At 50.6% G+C, this 16054-nt stretch overlaps 4 protein-coding genes across 4 annotated transcripts; 1 reads left to right on the top strand and 3 right to left on the bottom strand.

The window, feature by feature from the left end:
* Nucleotides 1-172: 172 nt before the first annotated feature.
* Nucleotides 173-6001, bottom strand: N7508_009526 (DNA-binding ATPase; the record flags this gene model as incomplete). The annotated part of the gene is made up of 3 exons (XM_058467589.1): nt 173-5861; nt 5919-5936; nt 5991-6001. The coding sequence occupies 3 exons, from the start codon at nt 5999-6001 to the stop codon at nt 173-175; spliced, it is 5718 nt and encodes a 1905-aa protein (XP_058315435.1).
* Nucleotides 6002-7383: 1382 nt separating this feature from the next.
* N7508_009525 (uncharacterized protein) lies at nt 7384-7901 on the bottom strand (the record flags this gene model as incomplete). Its single annotated transcript, XM_058467588.1, has 3 exons — nt 7384-7530; nt 7609-7745; nt 7874-7901. The coding sequence occupies 3 exons, from the start codon at nt 7899-7901 to the stop codon at nt 7384-7386; spliced, it is 312 nt and encodes a 103-aa protein (XP_058315434.1).
* Nucleotides 7902-8084: 183 nt separating this feature from the next.
* Nucleotides 8085-10986, top strand: N7508_009524 (secretory pathway Sec39 family protein; the record flags this gene model as incomplete). Its single annotated transcript, XM_058467587.1, has 3 exons — nt 8085-9612; nt 9664-9820; nt 9873-10986. 3 exons carry the CDS (start codon nt 8085-8087, stop codon nt 10984-10986), a joined length of 2799 nt encoding a protein of 932 aa, XP_058315433.1.
* Nucleotides 10987-11943: 957 nt separating this feature from the next.
* N7508_009523 (dual-specificity mitogen-activated protein kinase kinase) lies at nt 11944-13587 on the bottom strand (the record flags this gene model as incomplete). Its single annotated transcript, XM_058467586.1, has 4 exons — nt 11944-12073; nt 12125-12494; nt 12553-12844; nt 12901-13587. The coding sequence occupies 4 exons, from the start codon at nt 13585-13587 to the stop codon at nt 11944-11946; spliced, it is 1479 nt and encodes a 492-aa protein (XP_058315432.1).
* Nucleotides 13588-16054: the final 2467 nt, after the last annotated feature.

The raw sequence follows: 16054 nt of genomic DNA, 5'->3' as shown, positions 1-16054 counted from the left end.
GGATGGGATGGGGTGTTGAGAGGGATAGGGGGATTGGGTGATGGTATTCAAGGGTGAGAGATGAATGTGAGATGGAATGAAGATGAAATCTAATCATCAGACGAATCCGGGGTTCAGATGCAAATGCAAGTTTGGATGAGGAAACTGGTTGAGATGGCGATGACAGGGTAGATCAGTTCTTCATGGTTTCCAAGAACGAATCCAGGTTGTATTCTTCCTGGTATTGCCTGTCGTCCCAAAGCTCACCCAAGTCGTCTAGCCAGCCCTTCTTGCCCTTCTCCTTGACTTCGCCGTCGATATCGACCATGTCGACTTCATTCCCGTTTTGATCGCTTGGTTTCTCGGCTGTATCTGCAGTTTCGCCGAGGTTGAATAAGTCAAGGAGTTGATCTGTGTCCATCGTGCCCAAACCGGCGTTTTGTTGATTGACCACGGTGGAGGCGACGTCGATCTTGAATCGTTGCAGATTCAGGATCTTCTCCTCCAGGGTACCTCTAGTGATCAGACGGTAGACGTTGACAACCTTCTTCTGACCAATACGATGAGCGCGATCCATGGCTTGGATATCTTTCTGTGGGTTCCAGTCGTGCTCAACGAAGATGACGGTGTCGGCTCCTGTGAGGTTGAGACCCAGTCCACCAACGCTGGTGGTCAAGAGCAAGACGTCGTAACTGGGGTCGGTGTTGAAACGGTTGACAATGTCCTGGCGTTTAGTTGCTTCCACGCCACCGTCCAGGCGGAGGTACTGAACAGATGGGAGCAGTTTCTTGAGAACATCATTTTGCACAATGTCCAGCATCTCCTTCATCTGACAGAAAACAAGTGCGCGGTGCGGGCTGACGTAGCTTGCGCCTGTATCCAGTTCACCTTCCGCTGCAGGGTTCAGGCCAATACCGCAATCGACCAACAAGTCCTTCAAGGCGTTGAGCTTGGGTGCGTGGGACACATCTCTGATATTTGATCGTTTTGTGTTCAGGAACGTCTGTACCTCATTGTACTGCTTGTGACCTTCTTTGACCACCAGTGCAGGAGAGTTACACAGACGACGCATGTATTGAAGCGCCTGGAAGATGTGCTCCTTATCGGAGCGGTCTGTGCTGCCAACCTTGTCTGCCAGCTCCTTCTGTTCCTTCTTACTGAAGTCCTCGAATAACTTCTTCTGGAGTTCACTTGGGTCGCAGTAGTAATTCTGAATGATCTTGGGTGGCAGATCGTTCAAAACTTCCTCCTTAAGACGGCGAAGCAAGAATGGTAGCACTTGCTTGTGCAGTGCTTCAATTGCCAATGCACCCGCTTCTTGTTCCTTCGAAGAGGACTTGCTGAAACGGCTTGCTGCGATGGGCTTGGCGAACCGGTCCAAGAAGACCTTCTCGGTACCGAGGAAGCCTGGCATCAAGAAGTCGAAGAGTGACCACAGCTCGAGAACGTTGTTCTGGATGGGTGTACCAGACAAGATGAGACGGTGGTTGCTTGCCAATTTCTTCACAGAGGTGGTGATCTTGGCCTTGGGGTTCTTGATCAGGTGGCCCTCATCAAGCACGCAGTAGTTAAAGTTAATAGGGCTGAGCACATCGTTATCATTCCGACAGACATCATAAGAAGTGACAATGATATCGGTGTTGGCCAACAGAGGTTGAAGTCTTGACCGTTCAGAGGGAGGACCGACGTAAGCAATGCAACTGAGGAATGGTGCATACTGCTTAACTTCTTGCTGCCAGTGTCCAGAAAGGGAGGGCGGACAGACGATCAAGGAAGGAAGCTTCCTAGAGTCGGTAGATTGACTCTTGGCAAACTCTTCAGCACGCATGTGATGGTCACTTGCCACAATACAAATTGTCTGCAAAGTCTTTCCCAGACCCATGTCGTCGCAAAGAATACCGTGGAGGTTGTAACGGTTGAGGAAAGCGAGCCAGTTGACACCATCTTGCTGGTATGGTCGAAGCTCAGCCTTGATGGCGACAGGGATCTGGAAAGGTTCAACCTTGCGCACATCCAGCATCTGAGACATGAACTTCCTCTCCCGGTCACGGCCCTTGAGCAACTCCTCTGAGAAGCCAGGGGGGTCAGGAATACCGGCCTCGAGAGGCACCAATTTGACGAGGGTTGCGAATGAGGTCGTCGCCAGAAGACGCACATCGTTGTCAGAATCGCTCATGCGGCCAAGAACGGGAACAACGAGGAAGATAACGTAGGGGAGGATTCCATCTTCCATGACGTGGATGAGATGATAGATACACTCGATCGCACCTTGGCGATTGTGCACATCAAGACCATTGTTGATGATTGGCAACACTTTTTCAACCAGCATGGTCATACCCTTGACTGTGATGACGCTGCAAATAGTAGCGAAACATTTGGCTGCGGCGTAACGAATAACAGAGAGTCGGCACTGAAGACCCTTGGCAATGATGGGCATAAGATCGATAACCCATGGATAGAGACCAGGATCGAACTTGGGCAGGAGGGCCCGCAGCGTAGACAGACCATCCACTATTTCTTGGCCGAGTTCGTTATCGGGCTTCGTGATGTCTTCGGGAAGTTCGTCGGATGCCAAAGCATCTCGCAATGGCCGCTCAACAAGTTTCGCGAGGTTGGGAACCTTCTCCAGAAGGTCAGCGCCAAATTTGACGGTCAGCTGCTCCAATGCATCCTTGGCACCACGGCGCATAATGCGTGCCTCCTTGGCTTCTCTTTCGAACTTGGCCGCATCGGGATGGTCGCGTCGATCTTCTTCCTTGCGCAGAGACAAGATCGATTTCTCCAATTGAGCGTTGTGAGGGAACTCGGGTGTTTCGGACGTATCCACGCAGCAATATTTGACCAAGTTTCCAATGATCTTGTCCACTGGTCCGCGCTTCGTGGCAGCTGTGTAATACTCGATGAGACCTGCGACAGCGGTTGCAGAGCGCTGTTGGAGCTCCACATTCTCTTCCTTCTTGACACTGTCCATCATGCCCTTGATAATATGACCAGGCTTCTTGGGGATATCGCGCAATGCGATGAGGGCACCTGCGGTTGCGGCCAGGACACGCATGTCTCGCTGTTCTCTCATTAATCTTGCCTCATCGACGGCAGATTGGGCAGTGGCGCGGGTATCATTCAATACTTGGGTAGCAGTGATACGTTGAGCGGGTGTCAGGTTCTTCTTCAGACGGTCAAAGTCGGGTCCAACAATCTTCTCGGCATCAGCCAAGGAGAAGGCATTGGGTCCAGCTTCTGCGTCGCCCTGTACAACGACAGCCAATGTGGGCAGTCGGGAGGGTGCAACATGTGCATGGTCGCGGAACGTGTTCAGCAACGAATGGCACTGAGCGCGGGCGACATGGAGATAGCATGCAATGTCGGCATACCACGATGGACGCTCGCCTTCAAGGATAGGCCGGAGATGTTCAGTCAACGTCGTGGTGTAATTGCTCTCTGATCCAGCGCGGCGAGCATACTCCTCCATGACCATTGCGGAAGAAAGCTGTGTTGTAGATGCAGAGAGCTTAAGTGCATCCAGGATCGCCGGCCAAAGACTTGGAAGCTCATACTTGTCCCAGAAGGAAATCAGTTCACCTAATGCCTTGGCAGCATAGATCTTTGATCTCAGCATGGTATCCGCCCCAACGAGATCAATATCACCGGATAGCATATGCCCATCCACATTGTGAGCTGAAGGAGGGGGCGCTTCCTTCTTCTCTGACTTGCGTCTGCGTCCCGGCTTGGGCGTCTCGGCTCCGCCGGGAGTTGCGAGGGGAGGTGAGGATTTGGAGGGAGGGGGAGCAGGGGGGGCACAGAATGGTACGCCGGACGGTTTGATGAATAGCGAGGCGTTCATGGGGATAGGGTATCGTGGCACACCGAAAGCACCCAAAGTCAAGGTGACCAGAGGTTGGACGGATTCTGACAGCTCGGCCTCGGATTTAAATGAGCCACGCATCTCAACAACCTTGAGCAGCTCAGACCAGACTTGGATAGATAGCTTCAAGACACCCTCATTGCGCTCCACGAGAAGATTCTGGAAGATTAATCGTAGTGCCTTGCCATCTACCCAGTCGGTGGTGCCTTCGCCTTCTAGATTCAGGAATGTCATAAGAGCTCTAAGCACGGCAGAGCGAACACTGGTGATGGTATGGCGGAGGAAGGGATAGAGGCGAGGAACCAGTTTTCCGAACGATGCCTCTGGATCATCCGCAGCATTTGCCTTCATGGCATCCAGAACTTGGGAGAATGTGCATAGCTTAGCCAAAAGATCCATCACAGAACCGGTACTGGCACTAAGATCGTCTTGTAGGTTGGAGAGACAATCCCAGACAATGTTCATCAGAGGACCGAGAGTTCCAGTCCGGGATGTGACAAACTCTTCTGCGATGGGGACAAGAGTCGCAGCGCTGACAGCCCGAACATCATCATCGAAATCGGCCAAGCCTTTCATCACAGCCTCCAAGACCCCGTCCATCATACTGGAATCCTTGACAAGCAAGTCCTTTCGAACTGCAACGAGGTACCGAAGGCCGATCATGCCACCATGGCAGACCTCCCATACGGGGCGACTCAATCCTAGGTCATTTTGCATGATAATGCGATAAAGACAACGGTAGGATGATCGAACTGATTTGGGGTGTAGGTGTGAAAGGAGGGCACCGAGGGTCTGGCCCACAGTTTCCCGGATGGGGGCCACAACATTGTCGGAAATGTAGTCACCGAATCGGTCCAGAATGAGAACACATAGTAGTCGGCATGAAAGGTCATCTAACCAGCGGCGGTTGAGGGCGTCGTTTTCTTCACGAGACTTCCCATCTAGGCGGCCAGCTGCAATGCCCTGGACCCTGATCACTTCACGTAGAGCCATCGCCGCACCGTGTCGAACCTCCCAATTTGAATCGAAGATGTCCATGGTAAGAAATTCGCACATGTGCTCCAATGGCCATCCTCCGCCTTGCTCCACGATCTCCGGTTGAATGTGAGGTCGCTCAGGGGCGATGGGTCCCTTGAATTCCGTGACCAGTTTGGAGTCATCGTCATCTTCGGCGCGTTCAAGAGAAAAATAGTCGGGTTTCGTCTCGCCATTCTGTTCACTGTCGTTCTCGGACTTGACGGGGTGGGGAGTAGTCACAGGGGTCGTAACAATGTCAGATTGGCGCCGAGAAGAGAGATCCACAACACGGACCTTGTTAGCTCCCATCTTGGCATTTTGCTTGTTCTTGCGTTTGAGCTGATTGAGTTGCCGCTTGCTCAGTCCAACGTCTTCTTTGATTGCGGGTTCATTTGGCGACGAGGGCCGACGGGAGGGAGGATCCTGCACGCTGTTTTGTCGAGAAATGGGAGCAATTTCCGGCTCGCGCTTTGGAGCGGGAGTCACCACCTTGGGGGCGAGATCGATATCCTCCATGAGTTCATCGTCGTCATACTCGCCTTTCAGGCCGAGACGTGCGGCTAAGGTCTTCTTTTGATGTTGCAATCTGGCTGCCGGCTCCATGGATGCGAGCGAATATTCATACTCTTTGCCCGCACTGCCGAGGAGTCGCTTGCCGAATTTCAATACAGATGCGATATCCAAAGTATCCAACTTGAGGAGACCATTACTCGGAGTGGGTTCTTCAGACTTGATCTCTGACTTGATCTCAACGTCATCGTGCTCTGCGGCTGACTTGATTTGGAGGCCATCATCCTCATTTGGATCATAAGGGTCGGCATTTGATACGATTAGGCCAATCGCCTTGGCTGCAGCTGTCCTTGTATCCCAGGACTTGGATCTGAGATAGGGCAAGATGCGCCCGAGTAAGTTGAACAGCTCATCGGGATGTTGTTTCTGGACATCCGCTAGCTGTTGCGCAGCGGTGTTGCGGATCAACTGCGTACTGCCCGTCTCGAGAAGCCTAGATGGTGGTCAGTACTGTGGTCTACTTGCATCCCTATGCCAGATGTGGACTCACGTGACAAGACGGTCGAGGCTGGAGCTATATTAGTTTCACGTGACAGACGCGTAGTGATTGGCGGACACTTACCGGGAAGCCATGGCGGGCCTTCACTCTTTCACCCGAGTGAAGGGCGCAATTGAGGTGAAAAAAAAAATCAGGAAAATCCAAAGCCCAACCCAATCCGAAACCCAGTGCAAAAAAGGCAACGTAAAGCGCGAAAGTGAAGCGCGGAAGGGAAGCCAGGAACGCCTAAATTAGTCAGCAAAGGGAAGATTTTAGTAGAGAAGGGTCGAGGTCACGCAGCCGGGTTTATATCATTGGGGGTGCTTCTGCCCGGCGCGCTGGTCCATGTTTGGGTCGCTGGGGCTAGTCTGTTTTGGGTTTAGTGCGGGCGGGCTTCCATTCACAGCGCGACGATTTTTTCTTTGCTAGGCGGACACGTGACTGACGCGTTCATTGAGATCGAAATGATGTATGAATTAGAGATGTGCGATCGGGGTATTTGAAGCTCTCAAAAATGCCACATGCCAGTTCAATTTGAGGGGTTTCTGGGATCAACAATGTATGTGATAGGTTGCAATTTCGCAATTTTGACGATATTGGCACCTTCGATGAAAATATTGGATGAATGACTGCCTAATGGGTGATGTTTAAATATTTATATACCTGGTATAGTAAATCATCAAGCCCGGTCGCATACTGGCTGCAATCATTAGTATATTTAAATTCGATCAAACTGTTTTTACTTGGAGACTGGGGATGCTCCAGATATAAGTCATAGATCGAAACATATCCATGCATGGCATGCTTACACTTCACCACCTGGGCGATATGCCTACACTTTGCTAACTGGATACTCAGATCTGTCAGCTTACTATCTAAACAATTTGATACATTCGTTTACTTGCACCAGGAGATTTGCTCAGGGCAGTGAGCTCGACAAAACCTTATATGGAAGGTGTTGAGCGGATGAGGCTCAGGCAGAACACAGCCATATACTTATGCATGTAGGTATGCATGTTCCACAAGATTGTTGCTGACTACGAGTTGGTGGCTGAAGCTATCCTCCAGCACCCTATCAGACCCCCCTATCAAAGATGGGCGGAGGAGAATGAGTCCCGCGAACTATATAAAGGAGAAGCCAGCAGAGATCACCGGGAGAAGCGGCTAGGGACAAACGACTGACCACTGAGGGTATTTGTCTGCACCTAGCCAGGCTATATTTCTAGCCTGCCAATTAAGCTTATGGAGTTGGAAATCCCTCATCTCCTATTGCTACATTTTCCATCCCGGACCCATATCACAAGTTCAATACACCAAAATAAAAGACCGATTGTCATCGAATTGGAGTATCATTTCGAACCAATAGACCTGATGGTCAAGAGCAGTTGAGCGTTTCTATACAGTCACAGGCTCCGGGCTAAAGTCCCGGGCGGAAACACGGAATAACAAGCATTGAAAAAGAAAAGTCACAACCCCTTCACCGTTGGTTCAGCAGAGTAGTGGCCTCCTCTTCCTTTCCAAGTAGACCCAGGCTGCGGATTTGCTCAGCCTTGGGGGCGTTCTCTCGCGGGTGTGCGGCCTCGGCCTTGCGGTAGGCAGCTTGCATCTTCATAGTACGAAGAGCCTGTTGTCACATAGTTCCATTAGACCGAATTTTTGGATATTGAATGCGCAGTAATTATCGATCGGGGAGTGTCCTTACCTCTTTCCGGTGGTGAAGGCACTCGTAGTAGTCCTCCAGGGCGGGCACACACTTCTTCTTGCCAGCCTCACCCTCGCCGGAGTTAACCACGTAGCAACCGAGGACCTCCTGCCAGAAGGGATAGCAGCGGTTCTGACCTAGAATCCGCAGTGAATTAGCCGGGTTCATTTGTGGGGGAAGGAACTGGCTGCGCAAGCTGTGATCCGAAGACTCATGACCGCGGACCCGAGCAGATCCCTTTGGAACAGGGCGAAATGTCACATACCGCCGTTAAGTCCGTAGCCGGAAGCCATTGTGAAGTATAGAAGGAGGTAATTGAGCTGGTGGTAGGCACAGAGACCGCGAAAAAGGTGGTGATGAAGTGGCCGGCGGATGCGACTCTTCCCTTTCGTTTCCGACTTGGTCTGTGCGCCCCGCCGTATGCAACACCGTCACTGACTATGAGGCCACCTCACACTGTCTCGACTCTTGAGATCATGGCTCTCGAGTTGTCAGATGCGCACGCTATCCTCTTAGCCACGATACTCTGCGCAGATGGTAACGTGGCTGATCTGCCCATTCTTCAGGCGCAGTTTCCTCATTGTTTTCCATTGGAGCGCCTCCTGCGCATTATCCTGACCTTCCTCCCGGAGAGTACAGAGCCCTGTCACTATACCTCGGTGATTCAAGAGCTGGCCAATAGCTCCAAAACTGTACCCGCAGACCGATCCATTAATACATCGGCCGTTCAAGACTTATCCGAATCGGTTGCCCGAAAGCGCGTACGGAAGCTTAACCTACGACCACTGCAACGCCCAGACGAGGAAGAGGATGTCGCTTCCGCAGACCTCCTAACTCAATTCATTATCCATCGGGCGCACCTTATCGACTCGGAAACAGCACTCCAGCCGCTGGTCCTTGAACTCGTTCTGCCATTCTACGAACACTCGCCAGTACTTCGAACATGGCTGATCTCGAGCCTATTACCATTGCTTCGCCTCAACTATGAATACTATGCGCATCGCGACGAGACAATATCACTGGAGATTTTGGAGTCTATGGACGATCAGACGGCTGTCAACATTCTCTTGTCTTTAATGAGATTCGAAGGAAGCAGCATGGATTTGGTCAATAACTTGAGGGGTCTGATTGGACCGTGGTTTTATGGTGGCAGTCGATCCAAACGCCGGAGACTCAACGAGGCTGCTGCGCATAACTCGGTGTCTTTCATCGAAGGATCAAAGACTCAGTCAGCCGAATTGGCTGGTTGGGAACATGTGAATGAATGGCTCCTATCGAGAAGTCTTGTGGACCGCGAGAGTATTGTGGGTGCATTTACACAATGGGATGGACCGTCAGATGTCGACCTGGGAGGATATGAAGAACCCGGTATTCAAATTCCGAGGGAAAAGGCGAAAGAACTCCAGACTAGATACTGTCAATCCGGTCTGTCTGTGGTATATGCACATGCGGATTCCTCGATGGCTGTGCTAGAGGGATCTTTTAAGGTGTTGGAACGTGTTGCTAAGCTACTTGACTTGGAGGAAAGCTCATACCTAAGCTCAGACTCGGTGCTGCCATCCGTTCACGTTCACTATGATGCCGATTCGATTTCATCGACCTCCCGGGCATCACTGCTGCAGAACGCCCTCTTGAGGCCGACCAATCCTCTTACTCAACCATCGCCAGCATCAATCTCATTGCTTAGCGCTTTGCTTATGTCCCTTCGCATATTGACCGAACTTGGTCATCTGGTTCCCTGTCGTGTTGCAGCAAATATGTGTCTTCACAGCACCGAGGAGATGCAACTGGCAGAACTCAAGAGCGTGGTCAACTCTACCGTGAAGCAACCCAGGTCATATCAAGAATGGCTGTCGGTCCGGGAAAGGTTGCTTTGGCTTCGAGACTGGCAAGCCGAACAGTCAGAAGGTTGGGATGAGCCTTCACCTTATCACGGACTTTTCTGGAGGATTTCACGGGAGACGGTTGAAACAGAGATCCTAAAGACTCTACTAGCAGCCAGAGGTAAGTCCACGAATTCCAATTGTTTACTATTGATACTGATACCACTCCCAGAATTTGAATTGGCCGTGGACCTGTATACTAGCCCCAAAGAAGCACCGTTGAGTGCATCACAAGTGGAATCCGCCGTCCAAGTTGCTATTTTCACAGCGTATGACAACGCAAGTAATGGCAACCGAACCCGCGGAGGAATGAAGAGGGCATTCGACATGTAAGCGCTATTGCACGAGAAAGAATGAACCTTGGCACTGACAGAACCCCAGCTTACAAGCATTCCAACCACACTTCCCTGGCTCTGTTGGGTTCAAACAAACGCATGCTCTCATCGCTGCAACTCACGCCCTCTCATTTTACTCCCTTACTCTCCAACATGGCGTTCCTTTCCAGCCTGTCAGCATCCGCGTTCACCATGATCCTCTTGTCTTGATCGAGAAGGTCCTGGAGCAAAACGCAAAGAGCTACACTAAGCTGGACGATCTTCTCTCCATCGGACGCAACTTAGTAGCCGCAGGCGTGCCTAAAAACACCACCGCTGACGCCGAAGATGACGTATCTCACCAGAAGCCCTCAGAGGAATCTATCCTCCTCACAGCCGAACGTCGCATCACCTCCCTGGCAATCGCCTCCGCCCTATCCTCAAACGACTTCGGCACAGCCTACTCCTACATCCTAACCAGGCTAACACCCCCATCCCTCCTTTCAACCTCCTCCCCACTCCTGAACACCCCCGCCGTCCCAGACGACATCTCCTGGCGAGCCGTCTACAACGCCGGCCGCTACCGCTCCACAACCCCAGTCAACCCATCCCCAACCCTCCAATCCCAAATCACCCACCTCTCCCAAAGAATGGAACTCCTTTCCCTAGCCCTCGTTCTTGTCCCCTCTCCAGACCCCCTCCCCGAAATTTTAGGCGCCTGGCGCCGCTGCGACGAAGAACTCTCCTCCCTCCGCGCCAGCGAGCAACAAGAAGAAGATCTCTGGGACACAAAGGGCGACACCCTCTCCTCAGTCCCAGGCGGGTTTGGACCTTCAGACTCAGAGCGTGACGCCTTCGACACCGAACAGCAGCGCGCGGCACGCCGTGCACGTGCCCATGCAAATATGAGCTCGCACCACGAAGCGCCGATGGGCCTCTTCGAAGTTGCGCGCGGTGCAGCACTCGCATTGCACAAGAATGCCTTCCCACTTCGCGGAGCAGCCGATTCAACGGGTCACGGTCCAGGCATGAATTTCGATGCCGGCGCAGATGGAGATCGACCACTTTCTCCTGATAGCGAGAGTCGTGTCCGGAAGAGGGATTTGGTCAGCAATATGGTGACGGGTGGTTTGGTTAGTGGTATTGGGTGGGTTTTGGGTGCTGATCCTGTCAACAAGTGATATGGTAGACATACATATGTGTCTAACCTGAGCAGGAGAGAAATAGAGAGATCCCATGGTTGGATATGGATATAGTCTTGACACTCTACTATCCGTTCACGTTAGCTTTGAAACTGGGGATGTATGTAGCATTAATGATAGCAATGATATGATATGTAATCTTGAGAAAACATTTCTAGAGGATCACCTAGTGGGTCGCCACAGTGAACGTAGGCTTCTACGCACAGTTTACATGTACATAAAACAAGCTAAAGTCAAGATGCAATGGAATTAAGTCCCAAAGTATGTCCCAAAGGAAGCTTCCAATGCATTGCATACACTCCCGCAACCAGTGCAAAGCAAATATGACCCAAGTAAAACCCTAAATCAGACAGAAGAACCAAGGGAAGAGCGCTATACATGGAAAAGAAACAGAAGAAAAGCGATATACCAAGATGGCCGATATGTCCAGGCTCGAAATGTCACAGCGGAAGAGGAACTGGGCACTTGGAAAGCAAAAGGAAAGAAGGAGGAGGTCCATTCCATGGATAGGGAAGAGGGATGAGGGAGGGAATGAGAATGGAATGGGTGATGTAATGTAGTCTAAATAAGGGAGAGAGAAAGACCACTGAGGGAGGATATCCGAAGGAATGCAATGCGGGAGAGAGTCAGGCCGTAAAGGATCGGAGGAGGTGAAGCGTAGGCGATGAAATCTGTGTCGCTGGAAGATTGAGAAAAAAATCAAGATGGTATGATAGGGTATGAGAAAGATGTAGATGTTGAGACTCCGCGAGTTCCGGCCCGGGAGGGAAAAGAAGCGGAAAGCACAAAAAGCATTGGATGAGTCGTGAAAAATTGGTCGTTTGAGTGGTGTTGACAGCCAGGTCAATACTTGGGGTTCCAGCCACCTATTCTCACAGTGGAACTAAAAATGCAGTGCAATGCGAGACTGGGAGGTCTCGGTGAAGATTGTTTGATTTACTCCTTCCAATCCCATACCTGCTTCACAAAGTTTGCCATGTTGACTTTCTTGTTCTTCATGTCCAGTACCCATGGATGTTCCAGCATCCGCCAGGGAGTGGCTCGTCGAGGAGGTTCTTTTTCCAGACTGATATCCAAGTTAGTATGTAAAGTAGACCAGCTTTCAGGACACACTCACCAGCATTCGATGAAGTATTTAAAGTTGTCTGACCAGCGAATTCCGGCATTTGGTTCATCCTTCAGCTTGGGAATTGGTTGGCGGACAATGTATGTGAGAAGGTCTATTAAACCTGCGCGGGGTTGCATCTCAGTCCCGTCGGCAGGGAAGGGGAATCGGTGCTGCGCGACTTCAAGCAGAGTCACACCGAGAGACCACACGTCTGATGTGATCGTGTATGATTGACCAGTGATACGTTCCGGGGCCATGTAGTAAGAAGTACCAATGAAGGTGTTGGCGTCACCCTTGGTACCGAATTCACCGCTGACACCAAAGTCACAGAGTTTGACTTTGCCGTCGCGACATAAGAGAATATTTGATGGTTTGATATCTGCATGCAAAGTTAGTTGTCCAGCCAGTGTACCATGTAGGAGCACCATATGTCGTACCTCGATGAATGATTTTGCGACTGTGGAGGTAGGTCAACCCGTTCAAGACACCTTCGGCGACCTTACCGAGAACCTTCTCTCCAGTACGACCTCCGAGCTTTTTGACTTCCTTGTAAATACTGTCGAGACTGCCACCTTCGCAGAACTCCATCGCAATAGAGATTGTGCCGGTAGACTTGTCCATGAAAGCACCGTAGTAACGACAGATGTGGTGAGAGGCGCAGTCCTTGTTGAAATTGAGCTCACGAACAATCTGTTTCTTGACGTCGGGGTTGGGGTCTGTGGTAATGATCTAGATAGATGCGTTAGTCTCACTGGGCGCATTCCCGACTCGCCAAAAGGACATACCTTCAATGCGAACACGATCTTTCCCTCCTTCAATTTGCATCGGGTGACGGCCCCGCCGGCACCTTCACCTAAACTACCCAACTCGACGATTTTGTCCTGCTCACTGGCCGCGTGCCAGCCCTCATCATCGAGGTCATCAACATCGAGAGGCCGGCCCTTCTCTAAAGAAAGTCTATCCAGATCAGGGAGAAGCCCATTCACGCTGTTTTCGCGCTCCATCGACACACCATCGCGATCTGGGTACACCGAGCCAATCGCGGATGAAGAGTCTGAGTCGCCGCCAGATTGTCGAATGGAGAGATTGGCTGACGAATAATTGGCAGAGGTTGCAGATGCCGGTCCAACAGTCTTCACCTCCAAACTCGAACCACCTCCGAGTCCATGCGTGCTCAGCGGGGGCGGGGCTGGTCGTCCGTTCGGCATGAGAGTTGGCTGTTGGGAGACATTCTGCTGGCTGCCCATGGGAGTCGACAGTTGCAATGTTGGTCGTCCTGGTCGCCCGGCCGGGCGCTGAAGTTGCGGTTGCGGCAAAGGTTGAAGTGCTGGAGCAGGCGCACCGTTGCCATTGACAGGTTTGGAGCTTGGAGAGGGGGGGATGCCTAATGTGAGCTTCGGGGCTCGTGGACTGCCACTGTTGTTGCGGGCGCCAGGGACGGGCGGTCGGAGGAGGGGGACGGAAGATGACATGGCGAGATTGTTTTGCCTTTCGCCAGGCAAGAACAACTCGTTCGGATCAGCGAGGGTAGCCACAGCGTCGACGGACCGCAAGTCCTTGGGAATAGAGAGAGAAAGAGAGAGGTGGGGTAAGGGAAAAAGTACGGAGTACAGAGCGAGAGAGATAAGGCCCCTTTGGAGTTGCAAGGTTACCGAGAGCAGGTGACCTTTGGGATAACTCCACCTATATAAGATCTTTGAGTCTACATATGACATCTAAACTGCCTTCGAATATTAATAGAGCGACACAGCCGAGAGACTCGGGTCCTACGGGCTGTGGGGCCACGGTGTTTCAGAAGGCGCTTCAGCTGAAACACGAGTCTCCTTCTATTCTGAACATAAGCTAAGCCTTAACATACTATATTGTAAAACTATCTTGACTGGAATATTTACAAAGAAAAGTTGAAGAGATTGAATGTCAGAGCCATGGTTCGGACATCCGAACATAGGCGTTTACCCAAACATGTATAGGAACATCGGGTATATTGTTGCCTTGGAGCCGCAAGCCTTGTTCCGCTGGGCACATTTGCAGCCAGAAGACTGTGGCGTCGACATCATTGCCAACTCAGTTCTCCACTTATACTTCGTTTTATATGTCGCCCTATATGCTATCATCCTTGTAGAGTGGCCAATCTAGACTTTTACAATTTGCTGTCAGTGATTACCGGAAATCACAAATGATATCTCACAAAGCATATATAGTAGTGCCTATGTCATTGAAGGGCCATGGAGTCAGGATATATATCCCTTGGGTGTGGCTTAGCCAAGGCACGTCTGAGGCCGCGCAATGGGTCCGATGTCATCATAGGTCCAGCAAACTCGGTACAGGAAATTGTTGCCCTTGAGAATCGAGCAAGGAATATACAGAAATTGAGCATTGGATTGGTAAAATGAATAAGAGGCTAAGTTTAGTTACAGTAGGTCTATTTTGGTCTGACTCAAAATCGCAGTCCCGATTAGGCCAAGTTTGATATACAGTCGATCATGGATGTGGCTGTGATACCGAAATTGGGTTCATAAGAGACACCTGATATATATATCCTACCGAATCGTGCTCCAGCCGATCTGGAGATCCGGTAAGCCGAGGGGGCAGGTATGTACAATACGATCCATGTGAACAGACCGTTAAATAGCCGCCCATGTTGGTTCATGAGAAAAGGCACAAGGGATCACAAAAGTGTATTCATTGAAAATGATTCATGGTATAGGAAAGCTTCTATAGTACACCATTGATCAATTAAAAGTGTAACTCTGTTGTCGAGCCTAGGACAACAGTGTCAGATGAGTAAATTCTTGACTCGGTCTGAACTCCTCACTCCCAAGTTAACAATGGTGCCTAAATTCTCATGTGAAAAGGCAAGGATATTGTTTGAATCGACGCTGTCATTCAAAGACAGTGCACAAAGCACCAAATTATTCCAAGATACGTCGGTACCTGACCTGGCTCCGTGTCACATTGTCGTCACACATTGCACCATCAAGACCAAGAAAGAAAGGGTAGAGTATTAGTCGTTAGCGAGGTCAAGTTTATCTGCGAGCAATAATTCCGCGGCTCCAGTTTTGTTGCCGCTGATTCGTGTTCTCGGCGCCAAACAATGACGCGTTGCTGCTGATCGTTCGGCGGGAATTGGCTGACAGGTGATTATGGGTGGCGATCAGATGGATTTCTGCAGTCCCAAGTCATTGGGATGTGATTGTGAATTCGAGTTTGAACCTGGATATGATATTGAAATATTGCAGTGTCGCGTGTCGCTGTAAGTCAGGGATGTCAAGGTATTGTACCCCGGAGTTATATCTGCTCGGGCTTTCGTTAGAACGGACTCGGTGAGCCATGAGTAATCTGGCGGACTGGAAAGCATTGAACAGGTATGCAATTGACTCCACTTGGAGATATCCCTCGCTTCTTTCGCAAGTGGTCATGTTCATTTCGAAGGTATAGAACAACATAGATGAATGTGCAAGACGCTTCCTTTTCCTCGAAATGCTGAATGAGCGGTGAGTTGTCAAAGCGAACCCTGCCCCTAATTCTCAGGGGTGGAATCTAGTGGACAAATTGTCTTACCGGGGAACAATTTGAAAGAAGATAGCCTGCACTATCCGTATTGGAAGGTTGAACTTCGGAAGAAGTCTAGGTCCACAACTATTATTATCGACGAACACCCCTATTCATACAGTAGGATCATCAAGAAAAACGGATGGACCAGACATCTCCACCAATAATTCTTCCACAAACGAAGGCTAAACATAGTTCGAAAATAAGTATGGGGTTGATAAGAAAACAACAGCCCGACCGATCTATTGAAAAAGGGGCAGGAATTCAATGGCGGCAGGTGGAGTCTGGGGGCGCCACGAGGACTCAGGGACTGCTTTGATGGTGAACTACTACTTGTAACCCCCTATCTTTGACTCCGGGTACTTGGAACAAAACAACCACAATGAT

This window comes from Penicillium antarcticum (assembly GCF_028974205.1).
Source record: "Penicillium antarcticum strain IBT 31339 chromosome Unknown utg000009l_segment0_segment0, whole genome shotgun sequence".
NCBI lineage: Eukaryota > Fungi > Ascomycota > Eurotiomycetes > Eurotiales > Aspergillaceae > Penicillium > Penicillium antarcticum.
Note: the sequence above shows the minus strand (reverse complement) of the source record. Positions and strands in the feature narration are given on the sequence as shown.